The 23,283-nt window shown below is 39.4% G+C and overlaps 1 protein-coding gene across 1 annotated transcript in view; it reads left to right on the forward strand.

The window, feature by feature from the left end:
* Positions 1-2,507: 2,507 nt before the first annotated feature.
* Positions 2,508-23,283, forward strand: part of PLA2R1 (phospholipase A2 receptor 1) — a 39,091-nt gene continuing 18,315 nt past the window's right edge. Inside the window, exons 1-15 of the mRNA XM_048309593.1 lie at positions 2,508-2,624; positions 5,752-6,135; positions 8,384-8,551; positions 9,640-9,813; positions 10,969-11,082; positions 11,726-11,869; positions 12,857-13,045; positions 14,411-14,568; positions 15,908-16,015; positions 17,648-17,760; positions 19,839-20,008; positions 21,194-21,396; positions 21,693-21,838; positions 22,318-22,402; positions 22,780-22,912. Of these exons, the coding sequence (XP_048165550.1) occupies positions 2,525-2,624; positions 5,752-6,135; positions 8,384-8,551; positions 9,640-9,813; positions 10,969-11,082; positions 11,726-11,869; positions 12,857-13,045; positions 14,411-14,568; positions 15,908-16,015; positions 17,648-17,760; positions 19,839-20,008; positions 21,194-21,396; positions 21,693-21,838; positions 22,318-22,402; positions 22,780-22,912 (2,389 nt within the window). The 5' untranslated portion in view covers positions 2,508-2,524. The remainder of the gene's footprint in view (positions 2,625-5,751; positions 6,136-8,383; positions 8,552-9,639; positions 9,814-10,968; positions 11,083-11,725; positions 11,870-12,856; positions 13,046-14,410; positions 14,569-15,907; positions 16,016-17,647; positions 17,761-19,838; positions 20,009-21,193; positions 21,397-21,692; positions 21,839-22,317; positions 22,403-22,779; positions 22,913-23,283) is intronic.

Genomic DNA, 23,283 nt, shown 5'->3' on the forward strand with positions numbered 1-23,283 from the left:
GTTGATTTGCGATGCCTGGATTTTTCAAAGCCAAACAACATATAGGACAGTGCCTCCAAAAAATATGGGATTATTGCTTTCTGGGCACTGCTAATGCAAGGAATATTGGGCCTGCTTTTTCCTCCCAGGTGTTCTCTGGTTTGGTATTCCCATTCTGGCTGGTTGGGGAAAAAAATGAGACCTGTCTTCAGACTCCAGATTATGAACAGAAGTTACTGTGTAAGGAGGTGCTGAGCACATGATACACTGGATCCGTGTGTGTGCCTTGCAAAAGCAATGGGTTTGTAAGCAAATTGAATTAGTGTGAATTTAATGACAGCTTTTATTTTTGGATGCAGGTAATGAGCATGCACTGGATTCATATCTCTCTACAGATCTCACACAGAAGGTGAAGTCTAAGAAAAGAGAGGGAAAGGAATTGAATGTTTGTGTAGAGTACCTAAATAGCAAAGGCAGATCAGTTCAAACAAGTGCATATGTGTATATGCGCATATATATATATATATATGTACATGGGTACAAGTATACACAAAAAGAAAGAGAACAGGTCATTAACAGAGAAATTAAGAAAAAATATATATGGAAAGTGGGTCCCAGACAGAAAATAAAATAAAGGTTCCAAATTACTACAGCAAATACCTTGAAGGAAGACAGGTAAAGCCTCAAACAAGCAATCCCCCGTGCCCCCTCCGCTTCAAAAAAAAAAAAATTTGGAAAGTTATGCCACTTAATGTGCAAGGTATTATAAACTGCCATCAAGTTTACTTCAGAAAATGTTGCCTATCATGTTGGTTCTACAAGCCACTATGCCAGCCAAGATGTCTTATTATTGTAAATAAGTAGGTATAGCTCAGCTGTAAATGGCCAGGTCAGTATAACTGCACTACAAAGGATTTACCAGTTTGGTCAGAACAAAATAGATTGAGGATAGTAAAAAACTGTTTAGTCAAAGAGAAAGATCTGAATACAAAAGAAAAAATAGCAAAGAAACCCACTTAGATTTAATAAGTTGCTAATTTGCATTTAGCCAAATATTTACAAAAATACTTTGATAAGTTAATTATTAGGAATACATAACCAGAATGTGATTACTTTGATCTTGCTGAAATCAGCAAAAAAAAATCCACCTGAAGTGGAGCTCCTTCCCACAGCAGCCTCATTTTTGTTCTCTGGCACCATTATTTTTAAATGTTGTATCATGAACAGAGCACAATTTCTCAGTGTGACCCAGCAGCAGGTTCTGGAGCAAGAAAGCATTTTTCTGGAGCTCAGTACTCAGAGCAGTGGCCAAACACTCCTGAGGAAATGTAGACTGTTCAGAATGGCCAGATTTTCATAAATGGCTCATTAACAAGCTTCTCTCTCAGAATCTGAAAATTTCAGAAGGCTGCAGCTTTCCTGAGAAGAGGTACATCACAGCTCCATGAGAGTTACAATCCTTCTGTCTTGCAAAGCCAGGTTACTCCTGGACCAGCTTCTGCAGCAGTATTTCCTGCTGTTTGTTCTGTCAAGACATTTTTGTCATTTGTTAAATGGGGAGAAACACCTCCACTTATCTAGTTCTAAGTATTTGGCTTCTCTTGCTTCTCAAGTCTTTCTTCTACCAAACTATCAGAGATTTCCCCAAGCCCAGAGGCTTCTGTTTTCCATCCTTGTATTATGATTGAGGTAGACATGGGGGAACAGTCTCAGTTCAGTTATGCTCCAACACTGCATTTGGTTTTCTTTACACTTATGTACGTTTATATACTTACTTGTCTGCTATGCATAAAGGACAGAGCAGAAACTGCTTTTGCAGATTGAAAACAAACTGTCCCATGGATTCCTGTAAAGTTACTCTATTTTTAACCAAGAGGTTCTGCTTTTGACTTTCCCCAAGACTGAAACTCAGCGCAAGGGGGGCAGCTCCTGCAAATATTCGACTGAACACAGAGACGAACAAAATGGAAGATGACAATTATTTTTACCCATGCCAAAACATAAAATGACTTCGAGGTCAAAGCTCACCCAGCTAAAAAAACTAGTCTCCGAGTGGGGCTGGGACAGTGGGGATGCTCAGGTACAAACAGCGAACCTGGGAACACGGACTGTGCTGACGGTGACCTCTCACCGCCAATGTCTCTATGTGTTTTCTGGTTCTTTTTAAGATAAAAGTACTTGGGGTACAGGCAAGTAGTTATTTTCAAATGGAAAATAAGGTTATTACAGAGCGGTTTGTCCGCTTGAGTCCACAGCTCTGACCTGGGCAGACGGCCCGAGCTGCATGAGCGGCATTTCCCATGCCGGTCCGGCCGAGCGGTCTCCGACTCGGGGAACGCGGAGAGCTCCACGGCGGCTCCGGGGCGACCTCCCCCGCCCCCTCCCGCAGCCCCACGGGGGGAGCCCGCGGGCCGCCCCCCGGGGCCGCCCCTCCTTCGCCGCCGGGGTGGGATCGCCGCTCTGCCCTCCCCAGGGCAGGGCCGGCGGGTCCGGTCCCGCGGCGGAGCGGAGCAGAGCGGCAGCGGGCGGGCGCAGCGCCGGGGCGATGCCGGCGGTGCGGCTGCGGCTCCTGGCCGGCTGCCTCCTGCTGCTGCTGGGCCGCGGCGCCGCCGCCCTCGGCCGGGACGCGGTGCCTTCCCTGCGGAGTGAGTGACGCCTCGGCGTGGCCCGGGGGTGGGGAGCGGCGCGGGGGGCCCGGGGACTGGGCAGAGCCCTTCGCCCCGGGCGTTCCGAGCCCCGGCGGCTCCGAGCGCTCCGGGACGAGGGGCGGGGGCGGGCGCGGAGCCCCTGGGGACCTGCTCGGCTGGATTTGCTTCGCGCCCTGTGCGTCCTCACTGCTTCTTATTCCACTGCCCATTGCGGTCCTCCGTGCACCCGGAGGGCATAGGGATGTTTTTTTTACTCATTTCCAGTAAATCCCAGTTACTTTATTATCACATAAGCAATTCTCGCTGCTTTTTTGGAGGGAAGGAAATGGGAGGTAAGGAGGAAGGAAATGAAGCTATCGTGCTCGCCTAGTTTTGTTACAGCCGTTTATTCCCGATTAGCTGTGTTGAGCCCAAGTAAACAGGAACCTGGAGGTACTGCTCAGCAATCAGCTCTTCATCTGGGGCTGCACATCAGCTCCAGGCTTCGCTTCTGGGAGTATGTTTCTTGTCACCTTGTCCTTGTGTGGAGGGTCCTGGATGTAGGAGAAGCAGATCTATTCCAAAGGCTTTCCTTCACCCATTCAGTTTCTAAAGCATAGATTATCTCCTTTCTTCTTTGGGTCCTCTGAGGCCTGCAAGTTCACAGAGCTCCATTGCAGCTCTTCATCTGCAGGAGTTTGGGCACAGACCTCTCCCTGACACCAGGAGCTTTGTAACAAAACCCATCTATGTGAGCAAATGGATGGTGTAGCTTTGCAAGCTGAAAGGAGGTGAGCGTGGAGGAATTCCCAGGCTTGATGTTTCTCCAGTTGTCTCATTGCCCCACTTGAAGACAGAGCTGAGCTGGAGCTCATGGAGCTGTCACTGAGCCTGCCATCTCTCATTTCTTACTTCTGCGGTGAGCTGGCTGTTTCCTGGCAGTCCTCAGGCCAGCACAGCTCTCTTGCCAATTGCATTTTGTATGTGGGGAATGGAAACCACTTTTGGAAGGGGGCTCAAGAATTATGGTCTGGTTGTTCTTGGCACAAGTTGCCCCAGAATGAAAAAGGAACGTTATTCACAGAGATCATCCAGATGGGTTATTTGTGTAGGCTGGGAAAGAACCTTATCTTTTCTCAGCAGTCGTTGCAACTCTTAAGAGCCTTACAGATAAAGGCTTTCAAAGGTTGAGAATCCTTCACCTTTGGGTTGTGGTCTTGCCCCCCCACCCCAGGAAGGTGCTGTATGGGAGATGCTGCATGCTGCAGATGTCGATAAACTTTGTCAAACTCTCAATCCAAGTGTGAATCCCAGTATCCTGTATCTAGAAAATTAACTGTGTTTTTTGGTCAGCGAAGATAAGACTGCTGTGGAAAAGACATACCCTTAGCATGAGAGGCAGAAACTCTCTGGCCATGTAGATAGAGACACCTGTGTTGCCCATGGAGGATTGGGTTGGCTAAGAAGGATGAAACCAGTACAAACTGCAAAACTTCACTGAAAACTCAAAAGCAAAGGGCCAATCTGGGTATCTCTCACAGTGTCTGATGGGTTTTCAGTGAGCTCAAACACTGAGAGCTGTAGAGGTACCATGGATCAAAGGAAACTTGCTCACCCCTAACTGGTTAAGGACTCAATGTAGGGCGGCTGCCAAGTGCTTGAAAGATGCAATTTCATGTATCAGGCTGTATTTTCACCTGGTGCCAGTCAGAAGGGCTTGCTCCTGCTCTATCACAGACTGCCAATCTTTATAGCCATGGGGGAAACAGCCACTGCTACCAGTGCCACAATCTGCAGTGCCACCTCTCTGTAAGTCATAATGTGCTCTATGCAGAATCTGTAACCAAAACCCTCTCCACAATCTATATCCTCTCTGTTCTGTTTGTTGTGTGCATATTACATTGTTGAGCTGATCTCCTGTGTGCCTGTTACACAGCACTGTCACAGTGCTGCTTGAAGCATCTTCCCTTTTTAGGGCCACACCTAAGCTCTATGCACTAAACTCAGACACAACATCTGGGTGGACCTCTGCATCTCATACTTATTTGTGGGCTATGTCAATTTGAGAGGGATTTTTTATTATCATAGTTAGTGCTTCAGTATGCTAGGTGTAGTGAATTACAGAAATTTGAAAGTATGCATGGCAGAAATTCTCATTGTAAAATTTGAAGGCAAAATGCAAGTGCTGCTCAGGTTCTCAACACATAATTTCTTGAAGCATAAAATAAATATCTCACATATAATGTAAGCAGAAGTCCCTGGGTTATTTACCATTGGATTTCAGAGTGAATCAAGTAGCTGTGCTGTTACAGGCTTACATTTTGCTGATTTCCAGTTCCTCAGCTGCCCTCTTCTTTTTCAGTCTATATGCTCTGTTAAACTTTTGCTCCCAAGACATTAAACAGCTGACTTTTTTCACATACTTACAACATGATGTCACATATTTCAGTGAATTTCTATATGATTCCAAGAAATCTGGGATGTCAGGCTAGCTCCACATCTGCTCTTGTGGAGGGCAGTCACACATGGTTGAAAAATATGTATCTGATAGGAAAGGCATACTTTAACCCTTGGCCACCAGTTCTCATGGTATAACTAAATTCTACTATTTCTGTGTCCTATTGACAATGCAACTTATTTTCTTTCTGTCTCTGTAGTGGCAGAGTGAAGAATGAATATGGCAATGTCAGTCTTAAAATTTTTAGCTTTTACTTTAATTGCACTCTCCAATCTACATTGGGAATTATTTTGCAATATACAGCATGACTTCTTGTAATACTTAAACCTTTACTCCGTTACTGTGACCTTTATTCCCTCTTGGTGACCAGGAGCTTTTTTCTTTAAACAGTCTGATGGTTTTTGGCACCTCTTGTTTTTGTTTGAGGATTTTTTTGGCTATCCAACTTGAGAAATATTACCTGGATTTATTTTTGTGAGCTTGCAACTAGTCCACGTGTTAAAAAAATCATCTGGCAGTAAATTTAGACCAGTACTCTGTAGTTTTTTGGAGTGTCAGTTATTCTGAAGGATATTTTCATTTCTCTTTCTAAATAGCTGCAATTAAAACATTTGGGTTTTGGTACTATTTAATCAATTTCAGTATTTTACAGACTGAAAGTTTGTTGGGTTTTTTCCCCCCCTACAGATAAAGGGATATTTATTATCCAGAGTGAAAATTCCAGCTTATGCATTAAAGTGGACCGAGCTAGCCTTGTTCTGGAAGACTGCAGTCAGCTCTCAGAAAAGATGTTATGGAAATGGGTATCCAACCATCGTCTTTTCAACATAGGCAGCAGTACCTGTCTCGGACTGAACATCAGCAAACCAGAACAGCCACTAACAATGCTGGAATGTGATTCAAGTCAATACTCATTATGGTGGAGCTGTGATGGAAAAGCCTTAGTTGGTGTATCAGAGTACAAATTAGCAGTTGAAAACAACAAAGATATTGTGGCCAAAAAAAAATCCACTTGTCAATGGAAACAGTATATGTCCTATGATGAAGACCTTTGTGAACACCCATTTCAAGGTAAGAATAAAATTTTGTCATAGAAGTGTAGGTGGGAAATGTTTCAGAAGTTCTTTTGAAGGGGGAGGTCAGGTGCTTATGATCCCTTCCAGTCTCTATTGCGGTTTGGGACTCAAAGTTTGTGGAGGTTTTTTATGTGCAGTGGTTGAGATGAGCATATCACATAAGTGATGCTCTTTTGTTAAATTGACCCCCAAAACCACCAGTATATTTGCAAACCAGGAAATGCTCACTTCAAATCACCTGCAAAATTAAAAGGGTTACTAAGGATTTGCTGTTATTATCCTGCAACAGATAAACCCAAAGACAGATAAGAGGGGATTTGGAGTTCCTGTCACTGAAAATCAGTCTGTAATTGCAGTGTGCATGGACTAATGTCTGCAACGTTCAGCACCTGGACTCTGAACATGCCAAACAGAAACATGAAACAGAGATCAGAATTATGATAAATCCTGCTATAGAGCTAGTGAAGGTGTAGAAATGTACATCAAGATTCAGGTCTGCAGACCTGAACAGTTTTCCAGGTGGACGGACTAAGATAAACCCGTCAACTTCAAAAAGCAACAGACAGCCTGTACCTTTACCCCTTCCTCAGCATTTCTGTAGAGGGAGAGACCTGATGTTTGCACAGTGTCTCAGACTGAAGCTGTTGATTTTCCCCACTTGAACTGGGTGTTTGAGTTCTGGATCTGGTCTTTGTGGTTTCCCCTGTAGGTGCAGCTGTGCTCAGCCTCTGGTCTCACCAAACCCCTTCTTTTGGGACCTTTGATAACTGGGAAAGCACTACAGTGCCCAACCTCTTTTTTAAAACCTAGTGGAATTTATGCTTAAGACGAGGCAGAAAATATTAAAATCCATAAAAATTCGTACCCATTTGCTGTGTACATACAGTGAGATGAAAGTAGACCTGGTTTAGCCCTATTGCTGCAAGATCTCAGATGTGAGAAGAGGATCAGCCTTAGACAGGCACTTGCAGCCTAGTTTCAGGACCAAAGTATTTAATTGCGTTGGCAGAATCTCTTTCACTTCCAGGTTCTATTTTCCACTTCTACCACAGCTCATGCACAGGCAAACGCAAGCCACCAAGCAAAGGGGGTGGGGGATAGCTACCTTCAAAGAAAAAAGAAAACATATATATATATATATATATATATATATATATACACACACACAACTGTGGTAAGAGGTCTGTAGCAATTGAATTTGGTTTCTTGCCAGGACTGAGATAATCCCTTGTACCTCCATAGCTGGCAGCACAGTAGCAGGCAGACAGAGAAGCAATCCTGATTTATTTTTTGACTTGTTCCTTGTGTTGTCTGTTCATTCACCTCAGACGGGGATTTACCATGTGTAAACTGCTCTTTTTTATGTGCACAGCCAGTCATTAACTATGGAAACCTCTAGGAACCTGGCAGTATGTATTGATTCTGTAGTTGAAGGACTTTGATCTCAAAGCTATCAACGTGCAATCTTTGATAAACAATTTCATTCAAAGAGTGACTGTGGTTCTTTGACCTTTTTTAGAAGCTCTGAGGTTTAGGGGACACTCACTGAGGTAAAGCTTTTACAACTTTCAGTTGCACTGGATTCTCTCAATATTTTGGTCCTCAAAGTACAATAGGAAAACATTTTGTAAGGCATTGATTGTGGCAACAGATGTATGTAGCATCAATTCTTCAGCTATGTTATTATTCTCCATGGGACAAAAACTTGGTTTTGAAAGTGTATTTAATATTCCTTTGTCTTGTACATTTCCTTTCCCAAAGAATGACAAAGAGAATGGAAAACACATTAGAAATCCACTTTATAAAGAGTGGGAGAAGCAGGGGAAATAATGTTAAATTAGTCATCTGTCATAGACTAATAAATAAGTAGAGTTTGCATCTGAGTGTGTACTGATTTAACTAACTGTTGTTTTATGTAGTTGTTCTGACATGTAAATGCAGACTTTGTGTTAATTGATCAGATTTTGGGGGTTGTGGTTTTGTTTGGGATTTTTTTGGTCAATGGAGTAAGTTACAAGATTGTGCCTCGTGACAAATTTAATAAATTATAATTTCCAGATTCTGTTTACTGAAATTATGCTGCTCATGCTTGTAATGCTGTGTTATCAATTATAAATTAAAATTCAGAATGAACTGTAGACATTTTATTTTTATCACTGCTATTAAAAACAGTAATAATGACGGGGGGGGGAAAAATTTTTGTGGTCTGCATTCTTTTAATCTCTGCATTTTATTTTTTGCAGAAACATACACCTTGCTGGGAAATTCTTTTGGTTTCCAATGCGTTTTTCCATTTAAATATAACAACAAATGGTATTATGAGTGTACTAGAGATGGAAGGGAATCTGACTGGTGTGCCACAACAACTCACTATGAGCAAGATGAAAAATGGGGGTTTTGCCCAAATGCTGGTAAGATGTTACTTGTCTTCGCTCTCCCTCCTCCATGAGTTTGTTCTTCGTTAGTAATACTAGGCCGCAGTCTGGTTTTGGATTACTTCCCTTCTGTTAGAGAGGAGCGTCTCTTTAAAAAACACAAAGGAAGACTTTAGCAAATTTATTGTAATTTATCCTGTTCGACCTTTGGAGACTTAAGTCCTTATTACAACAGCAAAACTACAGGGGGTAGCAGAAGGACCTTATTCTGTGCAGCCCATTGAGCTTACCCTGCAGCCAACCCCCTCTGTCCTAGTGACATACAGGCAGCTTTTGTGGAACACATAACCTAAGGGCTGCTCTTGCAAAGTCATGGTCTGCTTTTGACTGCATTGTATCTTGCACATTCCTTTTCTTCTGTGCACTGCTTGAATATGTCTTGGGCCTAAAAAGTAGTATTTTAAAAAGTACTTCCTGTTGAAAAGATTTTGGATGTATAATCTTTGTGAATATTCCAGGTTCTTGCGTAAATAAGCAAAATAGTATCTCCTATCAGTAGAAGTGGTTTGGAAATGCCTTTCTTGATCAAGCTACATTTCAGATCTCTGTTCCAAAGCATCTTAAAAACAGCTGTAAATGTGTCTTTGTAGTGGGTATTTCTGGGCAGCTGTTAAAATAGATAGTATTTGCAGCCTTGCTTATCCTTTTAATTATAGGAAGCTTATTCTCTTGAGTACAAAGTCCAAGGAGATCCAGTGACTGTTGCTTCACGAGTTGGGTGAGGTGTTCACAGTTTGAATATTTCAACATTCAGCTTTAGAAACAAATGATTAGTCAGAATAAATTAAAATGTAGCTGTGTCAGCTTCATGAGAGCTGTGAAAATCATTACCAGCTGCAGATCAGCTTCCGAGTATTTTATCAACCATATGAAATTTGGAGCAACATTTTATTTCATTAGTGCCCTATTTCCCTATGTGCTTTAACAAAGGAGCAGGAAAGGTGATCATAATCGTGCTTCCATTGGGATACTGCTGTCATTAATTTATTTAATTGTTCAAGGTTTTATGTTTCTGATTGGTTTTGGAGTCTTGGGCAGTTGGTGACGAGTCTGTTTTTGAGTAGAGAGTGGCTGTGACATTTTCTGGGAGAAGAACCCCGACACACACATCTGCTACCAGTTCAACCTTGCGTCTGTGCTGAGCTGGAGTGAGGCTCGGGCTGCTTGTCAGCTGCAAGGAGGGGACCTGCTCAGTATCACCGACCCTGAAGAGCAGAACTACATAAGTAACTTAAGCAGTGAGTAGACATTTCTCTGGGGACCTCATAGGAAACCTGTAGTTAGATTTCTTCCTTACCTGTGCAAAGGGGTACGCTTTGGAGCCTAATACTCTGTGTGATGTCTCTCCCATTGCTGCTTGTGGGGCTTTGCCATGTAACACACCTCAGTAGAGCTACTTGAAAGAGCAAGGACGAAGGTAAGTTCCCACCTTAATAAACTGAAGTGCAGAAGCGATGGTATGTTGTTTGTTACGTGAGGGTGTAATTTGCTCAATTCTCCCTCCCCACAGAGATTCCCATTCATCCTGCAGCTGTGGTTAGGGAGTGTGTTTGTTTCCTTTGGAGGATTATACATGTGTTTACCTTCTCTGCAATGTACCTTGGTGTCCCTTTCTCTTGCTAAGTTTTCTTTGTAAGCCGGACTTCACCAAATGTGAATGACAGAACATTTCTGCAGGCTTGACGTGAACATCTTGTATGGGGAAAGTGCCAGCTCTGTTTTTATAAATGGATGTTACTTCTCCTCTGATAAGCAGTTTGCTTTTCCTCTTGGAGCAAATGTCTCAGGCCAATTGTGCAGAGCCTTCTGAGAGCTCTTTCATGGGTATTTTAATGTGCATGGAGAAGATCAAGTGGAGGAATGGGTGGTGGAGCTCTGATGCAAAGGTTGCCTCAGGTTTCTCATCCATTGCTTCCCACTATTGCTGGTTTTCAGTTGAATGATATAAGCCAAATGGAAGTTTTATAAATAATTTCATTAGCTTTTTGATATGCCTGCAGGGCTGTAAAGGCTTCTGAAAGTAGTTTGGTTTATGGAAAGCTGAAATAGGCTAGCGTTTATGTAAACAGGCTAGTATTTATGTAGCTCCTTGTTCTAGATTGAACTTCTAAGGTCAGCAACAACTTCTGCAGGAAAGGTTTGCAGGATGAGTGGCTTTTGAAGGATTTCAGGTTTCTCAGTCTATTTCTTTTCATCTCTGTGTTGATTAACAAAGTAACAGACTTTTTCTAAGGACAGAAAAAAAAGCCAACCAGCCTAAACTTTCTGGAGACTGCTTTGAAGTTTTGTTTTATTCCAGTTGTAAGAAGTCAGGACAGCAGGTCTATGCCTGTAGATATTTTAAAGCTTGGGGAAAGCATGCAGTATTACTTTGTTTATTTTTTCTGTTTCAGGGCAGTTAAATACCACAGACATGATGCTGTGGACAGGCCTGAACCGCCTGGATGAAGACGCTGGCTGGCAGTGGTCCGATGGAGCACCTCTAATGTTTGTGAACTGGAGAGCAAGTACTTGATGTTCCTCTTGGATATGTTATAGCAGCATAATGAGATGCTCTCTATAACTACAGCTTGATACAACACTGCTGTCCCTACAGCTACGTTTGAAAGTGGAATTAAGTGAATGAGTGCACTTTTTTTTGGTAGAAATACTTATCCATATTCATGAACTGAAAACCCTTCTAGGGGTGTAACATCAAGTGAGATCGATCTGTTCAAAGCATTAATGGTCTAGTCCTTTTGTCATTTACTTTTAAAGATGTTTTTAAGGGTTCCAGTTGAATATTTAAAAACTGTACCTACTTTCATGGAGGAAAGGAGTTTCAATTTGTTTATGTTAGCAAGCTTAATTAACATTAGCACATTAACATGAACTTTATGACTTGGTTTGCTACATTTTGAAGTCTGTCCACCAGCAGTTGAAGACATTCAAGCTTGTTTCAGCCTCTCATCTGAGAGCAGCAGCCAAGCAGGCATGTAATTCATCGTCAGTGTTCAACTGTCCATAGTACTGGTGTAATATTACTAGAAGTTTGGGTGTGCAGGGATGTTTATCCATTAATTCAGGAAGATGCAGAGAACCTCATGACACCATTTTAAAACTATGAACTGATTTTTTGTAATTTTGTGCTTCTCAAAAATGTGTTTGCAGATGTCTCTGATAAACGTTTTAAAGAAAATCATTGTGCAGTGATTAATCCAAGATTGAAGTATGGCTGGAACAGTTATCTATGTGAATCTGGATTGCCTTTTGTATGCAAGAAATATTTAAATAAGACAGAGCATGACAGGCTGGGTAAGTCTCTCAGTGTTTACTGTATCCTGTTTGTGAGTGTGCAAGGAGAGCAAGAGAAGCCACCTGACTATAAAGGCAGCAAAACAGGATCACAGCTGCACTAAATGTGTGGGTTTGCTAGTTTAAATTGAATACTATTTACTTTAACTGATGTAATAATACTTTCTTCTGTTTAAATTCAGTCATTGGAAACACACTGAGAGTCTTAGAACAAACAGGTAATTTTAATACAAATAGCATTTACTTGATTCCTTACACCATCAGAATGCTCATTCTCCTTCATATTACAATAAAAGCCCCACTTATGAGTTGCAAAATAGGTTTTCAGTGTGAATGGAATTAACCAGTGGCACACAGAGAAGAAAGCTGTATAAATGCAGCACAAAATTTTCAGGTTTTTTATGATGTGCTGTACTTTTGACATACTAAAAAAGCATTGTACATATACTTCAAGTGTTTATACAATGAGTATAGGATACATAATACATAGAATGAGTCAGGCTCTTGTTCTGTGAGAAAGTTAAACACAGAATTGAGTTTATTCTAACCCAAATTTTTGGTTTTGTAAGAAATATATAGGTTCAGCTCCTTCCTAGTAACTTAAAGAAAGTTTAGCAGCCTGTTTCAGGTAATAAGGAAAGACTTATCCAAACTTTCTATAGGTAATGCATCTGAAAAAGCTTTATCTGTCTTTGAATCAGGTTCAGAGGTAATAAGGGAGATAAACTGTGTTTTAAACTGAATTAGTATTTGCACTAGTCCAGCAGCCCAAACAGTTCAATCATCAAATAAAGTGGAAGAAATTTCAGTTTGCTTGGTAGGTGATGATCCATAGAGCAGGAGTTCTGGCCTCCTTAAGTCATCTTGGACAACTCTGTTTTCAACATTTGAAGATTTAAAAAAAAAAAAAATCTCTGAATGTGTTATGAACATATAAGCTTGGCAATTCTATCTAATGTATATGAACTTGGTGTGCTCATTTAAAAGATACATGGAAGTATTATGCCACTCGTTGTGACGCTGGTTGGTACCCACACAATCGCAACTGCTACAGACTCCATAAAGAGGAGAAGAGCTGGAATGATGCTTCACTCTCATGCCAAAGTGAAAATAGCAGGCTCATTAGTATATCCTCCATGGCAGATGAAGAGCTGCTGCTTAACTTGCTTGAAAGTGGTGAGTTTGGGGAGTTCAGGTGTGCGGTGTTTCTTGAAGTGTTCTGTGGTGCTCTTCTGTGCAGCTCTTTGACATTGTTAGCCATCTAAGCACTGTATTACATGGCACACCCAAATTATGTTTGCAAAAAATGAAATCATGTTGCATGCCCATTCTAGGAGTCTTAAAAATGTATAGAGTCACCTTTTCCAGTAACCATTCTTTAAATAAAGATACGAGTCCACGAAGCAGACACAGTGAGGCCATAGTAAACATGCTAGCTTTTGTCCTTTCCTGTTCTTGCCTGGTTCCTTGCAAATTGTTGCAAAATATTCAGTGATCAACCTTATACTAGAGTTGTGCTTGGAAGCAAAACCAATTCAGTGTATCTTTTGCTTTCAAGCTGGCCTCTTCCACACTGCAAAATTGCTGCTGTTACTATGAGGGCAGAGTTCACTTTGATGTCAGCAGGGCGTATCAAAGCAGTTCTGCTGGTTCACATTGTCCTAAGAGGTAGCATAATTACACAAGGAAATTAGTGAACAAAAGCTCTTTGATGCAGCAATGCCAATACTTTTGTTGTCATAACAGCAGCAAAGAAAAGTTAGTATTTTCTGCCTGCCACCATTTTCTACCAGTGTACTGGCAGAGCTGCACAGTTTGGTTGAGAGTTTGTCTCCCAGATCTGGGGCACAGTGACATGTAGAGATTAGGAGATTAACCTCCATGTCATCTTCCTCACTTCTATTAAGACCCTCCATAGATACCAAATACCATTATTTGCAGGGATGCTGTAATGGATAGATGTAATTGTTCTCAACTTGTATTCAGCTTCAGTCTGCTGCTTCTCTCCAGCCTGCTTCAGGCTTCTCTTCAGGAGAAGGGCTTACATGCCTGAGAGCCTGAGTGCTTTTTCTGCTTTTTCTCTGGTCAAATACGACTTTACATCAAACTGCAAGCCTTGTTTCTCCTATGTTTGTCAGACACTGGTTACAACTGTGCTGTCACTGGACCCTATAAACTCTCAGAGAAACCTAAAGCTGAGTGTGCCACGGAAAATTATATGAAGAAATATTTCACTTCCATGTCAATTTTTCTACCCCATGCACTTCAAGAAAGTGCATATGCTCTTAATTTGCATTTTTCAGGGTTGTAAAGCCTATTATCATGTATGTTGATCTATTTTTGAAATTATTTGGTTTTCAAGAGTAGTAGAACATAGTCTCATCAATAAGGTTTCCTAAAGTTTATACAACTTTTTTTTTTCCTGAAAGGACATTCCTATAAAAATCCCATGAATAATTTTTAATGGTGGTGTTGATGTTAAAGAAAAAACAGGCTTTGTCACTTCACCATTAAAATCTGAACTCACTTACTCTTTTACAGAAAATGTAACAGAGACATGGATTGGATTATACAGTAACAACGCCCCTGTTGTTTTTGAGTGGTCAGATAGCACCCCAGTAAAATTCTCTAACTGGCACAGACAAGAACCTAACACCTTTCAAAGAACAGGACAACTCTGTGTTTCAGCACAAGGACATGTAAGTTTTCTTTTTAAAAGAATTAGGCACTTTTTTTTTTAGCTCATAATAATTTTGTTTCTTGCTGTGCGTACTTTTTTAAACCATGACCTGGAGTATGACTTTGTTTTTTGATTCCCAATGTAGTGATGTTATGATAAATGCAGTGCAGCCTTTAGAAACCAATGCATTTTGCTGTGCTGATGCACAGAAAATTAATCACAGTTTTTGAGCTTATGTTCAATAAAAAATGCTACATATATAAAGCCTGCCAAATGGAAGAGAACAAATATGAGTGGGTATTTTGATAAAGTAATTTAAAATCCAAGTAGGTAATTATGTGTATCGTAATTTATGATGCATAGGTTCTGGCCTTGAAAGTTTCAAATTCATGTTTTGAAAAACTGTCAGCTGTGCCTCTATTATCTTGGTGTAAATATCTATAAATTTTATGGAGCATCTTTCAAAATCATAGTAGTCTAGGTCTACATAAAAGTATAGAAGTTGACAGCAGGAAGATTGACACCAAATCAGTCAGGGGTTGTAAAACAGGGAATAATGTTAAAGCAACACTGTCCTGTCTTGTTGGTATTCATGGCACTGTCAATTCTTTTGTAGTGTGGTCATGAGTTTATTTTGCAATTAACAGTATTTAAATTCACTAATACATGACTTGCATAAGTAGCACCATAATTAAAAAAATTTTTTTGCTAAGTATGTTCTGAGCGTGAAAACCGTATCAAGAAGAGTTTCTGCTGTCTCTACAGTAGTGGGTCCAGGTTGCAATTTTTAACTTGGGGAAAGCCAAGACAATTACAATGACTGGAAAATGTGTGTTCCTATTGGAAGCAGAAAATAGGACTTTGGAACAATTGGGGGTTTTAGATTCCAAAGTTGTATTTTACTCAGCTTGCAACTGTAAACAAACGAAATGTAAAATACAACGGAAAAGGAGGTTCAAGATAAAATTTTTCAAGCATTGTTTTTGATACATGTCCAGTATATACAGATGTGTGAAAATTATATGAGACAGACTTTGTAATATCTTGAGTAAGGGCTGCTCAAATACAAAGAACTGTGATAGCTAGAAAGAAAAGTGCTCTGGCATGGCCATAGTGTTAGTTAATTAAGATGCTTTACATCCTGAACACTGATTCCGAGACAAACCTGTTTGTATGATTGATTGGAGATGTCCTGCTGATAGTATTGGTAGAAATAAATGGATAAGTAAATGGAGTGAGAAAAATTACTTATTTTTTAGTGAAGAGTTAAAAGAGAAAGAGAGAATGTAATCTAATGTTTGTATAGATATGCATGAGAATATGGGTATATACAGAATATATTCCTTTGTATTCCTTAGGAGGGACATTGGAGGATTAAAAAATGCGAAGACAAATTTTTCTATATTTGCAAAAAAGCAGGTGAATTTAATAGTGTCTCACCTGAACTGGAATCGAGTTGTCCAGAGGTAAGTTGGTTTGTGGTTGTTTTAGAACTATACTTATGACATAGAATCTTACAGGTAGCCTCTAAATACAGCTACAGAACATATGGATGCAAATAGAGAAATAATTTTAGGTTGTCATATTAAAGACATGCATGTTTTGCTTGGAAAAATCTCATTTTTTGGTTTAAAAATGTGTAAACTAAATTTTAATGTAAGATTAAAAGCCTTCACAAGATGCCTTTCATGGCTTGTTGTTTCATCAGTGGTTGTGACCCAAGTTCCTATTTCTTTCTAGATCAAAAGTGAAGCCCTTTTGTCCACCATCTGTGTAAATAATGGCTGTTATATGATGCCTCATCCCCACACATGGTTTTCATACATTGAAATGGAATGTCAGGGTGAAAAACAATCCGTTTCATTGACATGGAGGGTGAACTCTTCCACTCGTACACTAGCATTCCGTTTGCTTTCAAACACAAACGAGGAGGAGCACAGCTGTCTAACTGGGACATTGCATCATATTTTCAGGCATTTAGGCTCTGCATTCTGGTAGTAAAAGGAAGTGAGTTAAAGTATGGCTTTATTTGCATTCAGTTCCTTTTCACAGTGTGGAAACTTGTTGAATTTCTGTTATATTCAAAACTGTGGAGGAAAACATCTCTCTTCTCTAACCTGCTTTACTATTTAGCTCATTGTTTTCCCTTTTTAAATTTCCTGTCCTGTTTCTTGAGAAATGAAGAAATGCAGCCAGTTCAGTAGAATTATAAGAAGGTTGAAGCTGAAATGTTTGGATTTCCCCAGATGTAGAGTGTCCAGAACCAGAGTTCTTGTCATAATATTATGGACATTATTACTTGATTCCAGCTTAACATTTCCAAAAGTTTAGGGTGAATGCGTTTATTTCATTTGGACCAATGTATTCCATCACTCAAGAATTTTGTGTGTCATTAGTGTAAGAAAGGTTTGTCACAGTCCTGACTGGGTGAAAAATGTGCAGAGCATCAAGGTTTTCTTGACAAGCTGTAGTCAGCAGTTTCACAGCACTTCAACTTCTTCTCAGTCCTGTGCACCACAGGATTGAGTCTCAAGGTATTGAGCCACTGGTCTTAAGTATTTTAATCTGCTCTGGCAAACTTCTACTCAGAATAAATTTCTGCTTTTTGATGTTTCACACCCTGTAAAAACATTTGCTGAACCCCCTTACAGTCCCTTGGCTTTGATCCTTTTATTTCTAACATGCAAAAAGTTACATTCAGCTAATCAAAAGACCGATAGAGTGTATTATTTCCTTATTCTCTTGCTTATTTAAAACATTTAATCATAAGACCAGGCAGATATTGCTGCATGAACTCACACCAGCAGAACTTACACCAGTCCAGGTGGTGTCTTTTGGACACCCAGGGGGGAATAGTGTGAAATAAAAGGCTAATAATGAGATGAAATGAGGCAGGCTGACCACTGACTCAGTGTTCTGGCTCATCTGATATCCACATTTCGAGTGACATTGAGGGTAACTGCTCTTCAACCATGGTAGGAAAGAAAAGGTCTATAGGGATGCCAGGGATCAGCAGACAGAAGGTACAAAAGGGGAACAAGTTTTTAACAACTACACAATACTTAATAATCTATAAAATAATGTTCATTTCTTTTAAGGGATGGGAAAGACATGGTGGATATTGTTACAAAATCGACAGTACCCCTCGAAGTTTTGAACATGCTTCCAGTGGTTATTTCTGCCCATCTGCACTTGTATCAGTAACAAACAGGTAGTTAATCCTATTAGACAGTGTGAAGATACCTCTAACAAGAGCTGTTCTAACTTTATAAAGTGTTGCATGGCAAAAGATATGACCATAGTGAAATAATTTTTGCTTGTGAGGTGAGCGTAATTACTAACACTGGCTAAAATCAAGGATGTGTTTTGCTTTAATTTTTAATTGAAAATAAATTTAGTAAAAAGCAACTGTGAGGCTAATAAACACTTACAGCAATGTGTACACCTGGGCATGCAGGAATTCAAAGAATATGCTTTCTGCAGGGGTTTGTAACATCTTTAAGAAACTTCATTGGTGTCCTCGGAAGGTGTACTGAAAAATGAAAACATACTTTTTATAATGAAAAGATACAGAATTTTAATCCAAATCAATTAACGTTTTATAAATCCTTCTATTAATGTATTCATTTTATGTGAGTTCTCAGCAAACTCTCAGGGTAAGAGAGAGAATGTTTGAAAGCGCTTGTCGCTGTTTTTCCATGCCTTGTTCTTATTTACCTCTATTCCAGCTTTAGCAAGAGCTTTCTCCTCTGCAGATGTCTGGATGCTTGGGTTCTCTCTGCTCTCTTTGTTATTTACCCTTTATGTTGGCTTTCCATTCGAGTTTGACATACTGATAGATAAATTACATAGGTACTTTAACTGCTGCATATTTATCATTAAAAAAAACCAAACTATCAAAAAAAGCCCAAACCCTAAAAGTTTAAGGAGGAAATGTCTGCTCCCTTTAGACTAGGAGAAGCAGACACCAGCAATCAGATGAATAGTAGGTAGTTTTTTTGGAAAACACTGGCTACCCTACATAAGGACTTACATCAATGGGAATTTGTCCTGCCAGGTGGTTTCAGGATTGTGCACAGGGCGTACAGCACTGAGCTGCAGTGCAACAGTGGTCCTTTCAGGGAGAATAAAGGACAAATTCTTGCAGCTGAGCATTGGCAGCTCAAATGTGGCAGAGAGCTGAGGGCATGCTGCTCATCACTGGAATCATGTCTTCTGTCTTTTTCTGCTTTTTTATTTCTATTTTTTTCCCTTCTGGATGTAGCCATCACTAATTATGATGTTAGTTCCCAGTTCCAGTTAGCAGCAGTGGCAAGGAGTAGCAAAAACATGGTAGTTAGTGGTTTTGTTAAATTACTGCTGAGGTTTGTTGTTCTGGAGTGAAAACTGCAAAAACTTTTCAGTTACTGATCCTAAAATGTTCATTAGATAGTAAGTTGTAGAGGAAGGAGAGTAGACATAAAAAGAGAACATGCAAAGGAAATGCAAATTAAGTACAAGTTCTGAGTCACTCACAGTTTTACAGATACATTCAGATTTTACACTAATGTCACCCTTATGGTACTTAGGCATTCTTTTCAAAGGTTGTGAAACCAAAAAGTCGAGTAAGTCTTCATCAAACCGGGAAACTGATAGGCAGCTGATTAAATGTGCTCATAAACGGAAACATTTTTGTATAATCCTATACCAGTTATATCAGAACTAATTGCATTTAAGTGACAATTGGATTACTATACACAACAATTATAACTTGCAAAGAGGCGTATATTTCTCACATAACTTCAGTGAAGAAATTAAAGAGGAAAAATGTGATTCCTTGTAGTCAGTTCAGCTGGTCCTTTGAGTCCTTCAGATCTGGTTTCTTAGTGCTGGTTTGTGTATTTGCTGGTTTCAACAGGACACTTCTGTGTGGAGATTTTTCTTTTCTTTCTTCTGGAGCTTTTTCAGACCCCACTAACTTTTTTTCTTCATACAAGGAGTTTCTTGTTTTTATTTGCATATCATTAATACATTCTGTCTTTACGTCTCATAATTTGAGCATTGAGGTTATAAGATCTGATTCTAGTGTTTCTTTTATGTGCTCACGTGCTGAAAAAAATAGGGAAAAATTGTGGCTTGTGCTACAGATTTGTGCCTCAAGTTCCCCACAACATTCTGTAGAAAAAATTAAGGACCTCTATTATATTTTTGTCTTCTCAGATTAATTTAAATAATTTCATGAGAGCTGTTCACTAAAATACCGCTTTACCTATTTTATTCTAAAAACTTTATCTTCATTATTTTATTAAGGTTTGAGCAAGCTTTTATCAACAGTATGATCCGCAGCATGGTAAAATCTGAGAGAACTTATTTTTGGATAGGATTGCAAGACCTTAACAACACAGGAGAATATGTTTGGCTAAGTGCAGCAGGAAAGAATCGCTCCGTGAGCTACACGAACTGGAACAAGTACCAGCCACGTGAGTAGCATGCTGGTAAAAAAAGCAATGGCTTGGAAACTGGGGAGTGTGCACTCTTCCCCATGGCACCAGTGGCTTAGCAGGGACTAAAGAGTGCCAGTCCTCTCCTCTCTACCTGGCCAAGAGAGCAGCAGACTTAACTCTGCTGTTGGCTCCATAACTTCCTACCATGGATTGAATTAGGTGAGTTGGCAGTTGTGGAGAAGCTGGAGCTTCCTTCCCAGCTTTCCACCTAGGTGCTGTTATCCTGGGTTGTGGTGAGATGCTGGACACCACTCTTCCCACGTGAGGCAAGGGAAATATTAATCTAGTGTTTCTTTTGTGTAATCAAATGCTGAAAAAAATACTGGAGAAAAATTGTGGCTTATGCTACAGACTTGTGCCTGAAGTTGCCCACAGTTGGGCCCTCCTTACAGACACAGCAAATCCCTGAAATTCTTCTTGTCCCATGAGGTGTTTTTCAAACATTCCTTTAGGAACTATAATACATTTGTTGTATACACCATATTTTTTTAAAACATCAAAAACAATACTTGATGTTTTCCATACATTTCTTTATGAATTTTTCAAGGATTTCTTGAGATTCCCAGCAACAGGTCCTAGAAAAGTAATGAATTTTATTCAGTAAAACTCACAGTTTGAAATTTGCATTTTATATGAAAAATAGGCCAGCGGTTGCCAGATACATTTCTGTGAATAGCAGCATTGTGTGGAGGTTTCTTCTTCTTCCACATTAGTTTGATCTTGATGCTTTATAGTAATTCTAAGGAAAATATTCCAAGGAAACAAAAAATGAAAAAATGAAATCGTTCAACCTTTGAAACATAAACCACTAAGCAATACCTGAAAACAGAGACATAATAATAAAGATACTCCATTTCAATAATGGCTCTCTGATTTGGACTCTTTACATTTATGGTTTTACTACTGCATTTTGCAAAAGTAATGGTTTTAACTGCATTTCTTCTCCTGTGTGAGAGGAACTGTTTGTCATGGTTCATTTTACAAGCTCAAGCTGGCCAAGACAGGCTGATAAACTGGCTGCTGACCAAAGAATTTGCTAGTTTTGTAAGTTCATTAAGGTTTTATCCAGAAACTCAGGTCGATAAAACAGCCACTTGACCAAAAAAAATCACAAAATTCAGATGTTTTATTCTGATTTTCAACACTTACTCCCATGTCTAGGTCATTCTGGAGGATGTGTGGCTATGCGAGGGCAGCACCCTGTTGGTTATTGGGAGGTGAAAAGCTGTAAGGACTTCAAAGCAATGTCATTGTGCAGGCAAAAAGTTAATTCTTACGAAGAACCTGAACTTACCTTTCAAAAACAATCAAGTTCTTGCTATTTTGGATGGGAGTCAGAACCTAATCTGCTCAGCTGCTACAAGGTACATGTCAAACTTGCTTTGAGTTTTTCTGAATCTACACCAGCTTAGGGATATGCTGTTCCTAAAAAAATTTTGATAATGCATTATTTCTTTCACTCAACAAACAAAAATTACCTATTACCATCCTTCACTGCATTTAAAAGTCAGTGAAAGTAGTAACAAGAATCAGAGCTATACTTGGAATATACGTGGCTTCAGCTCGGAAAAACTGTGACTAATACCTTATTTCTTTGAGTTTCTGAAAAAACTGCTCTCTAAAATCAACTAACTTTATGACAATGTTTATTTTATTGCAGATATTTCACAATGAAAAAGTTCTGATGAGAAGAACATGGGATGAAGCAGAAGCATTATGCCAAGATTTTGGAGCACATCTTGCTAGTTTTAGCCACATCTTTGAAGAGACATTTTTGAACAATCTATTATATACAATTTTTGATAGGTAAATATATTTTTAACACCAACAAGATTTATCTGAATCATGCTAATCTACAATTTAGGTTGTTCCATCCTCTTTAGTAGTGTTGAAATAAGTCCCTACTCTAACATGAACTTAAAACTGGGTGAAATACATTAGCAACATTGCAATATGATTCTTTGTGAAGATGATTTTTGTGGTAAATGTTGAGCAGCTCTTATTGTCAAGGTGCTATTTTTGTGAATAGCAAAATTCCTCGTTGAAATGGAGGTTCAACAATTTTAATCCTATTTTAAATGTTTTCATATTGTAAAATAGAATCTAACATTTAGTAGGAAAGCAAGAGTTTACTTCAAGGATACTAGAAAGTTAAGAAATGTATTATGGAATGATATATTCAATTAAAAAAGAAATTAATATATGTATTTGTACTATTAAAATATTTCTGAAATGGCTAAGGAAAATGGGCATGAGAAATGTTATTTTCTTTGTTTCTGTTATAGAACAGAAGAGAGACAGTTCTGGATTGGATTTAATAAAAGAAATGCACTTTCTGGAAGGACATGGCAGTGGTCTGACAAAACACCTGTAACTATCAGTTTACTCTGTATTTCGGTAACCTTTCGAGTCGTATCTGAGCATAGGTTGAACCGAGGCAAAGGCTTTTAGATGTGGGCAACTGCTGATAGTCATGTCAAAAAGTTGTTAGGTTTCAACAGATATTCAGTTATTTTTATGAAGAAGTAGTCTGATATAAGATAGGTAAGTTGGACAGGACATTGGGAGAACATGACTATGGACCCTATTATTTGTATTTCACCATCATAATTTAGGTGGTCCTCTAGCTGTTGCTTAGATATTCATATTGTACACACATGTCTAAATCCTTCCTTTTCTCCATGATGAGGTTTTTAAATGCTTCATCTTGGGTTGTCAGTGAAAGAGAACAAATGTGCTGTTTTCAGGTTGTATCTTCGTTTCTGGAGCACACGTATGTTGAAGATGACTCAAGAAACTGTGGTGTGTTCAAAGTAAACAGAACAGTCTTTCCAGCACATTGCAATGACAAGCGTGAATGGATATGCAAAATACCAAAAGGTAAAATGTTAATTAGCATGCATCGTCTGTTACACACCTTACTTGCTATTCAGGAGAGACAAGGAAAAAACTACCTAAAAGTCTCCTTTTTAGCCACCTCTGGAGTTCTCAAAGTCTTCTGCATGAAATCATGGCAAAGCCAGAGGGGTTACTCCACTTATGTTTGTTGTCCAGTTAACTGATATAATGTGAACAGTCAGTTTAAAAATATATAGCAAGATTAGCAGTTAGTTAGAAATACTCATTCAAAGCTGTTATTCATAAAAACTACTGTAAATGTTTTTTAGTGAGTGTGGCAATTATTTTTTTTTATTCCATGTTTAACTCCTTTTTTTTAATCCCTGAACAAGAATAGCAATGTTCTTAATGAT

This window comes from Corvus hawaiiensis, chromosome 7 (genome assembly GCF_020740725.1).
Source record: "Corvus hawaiiensis isolate bCorHaw1 chromosome 7, bCorHaw1.pri.cur, whole genome shotgun sequence".
NCBI lineage: Eukaryota > Metazoa > Chordata > Aves > Passeriformes > Corvidae > Corvus > Corvus hawaiiensis.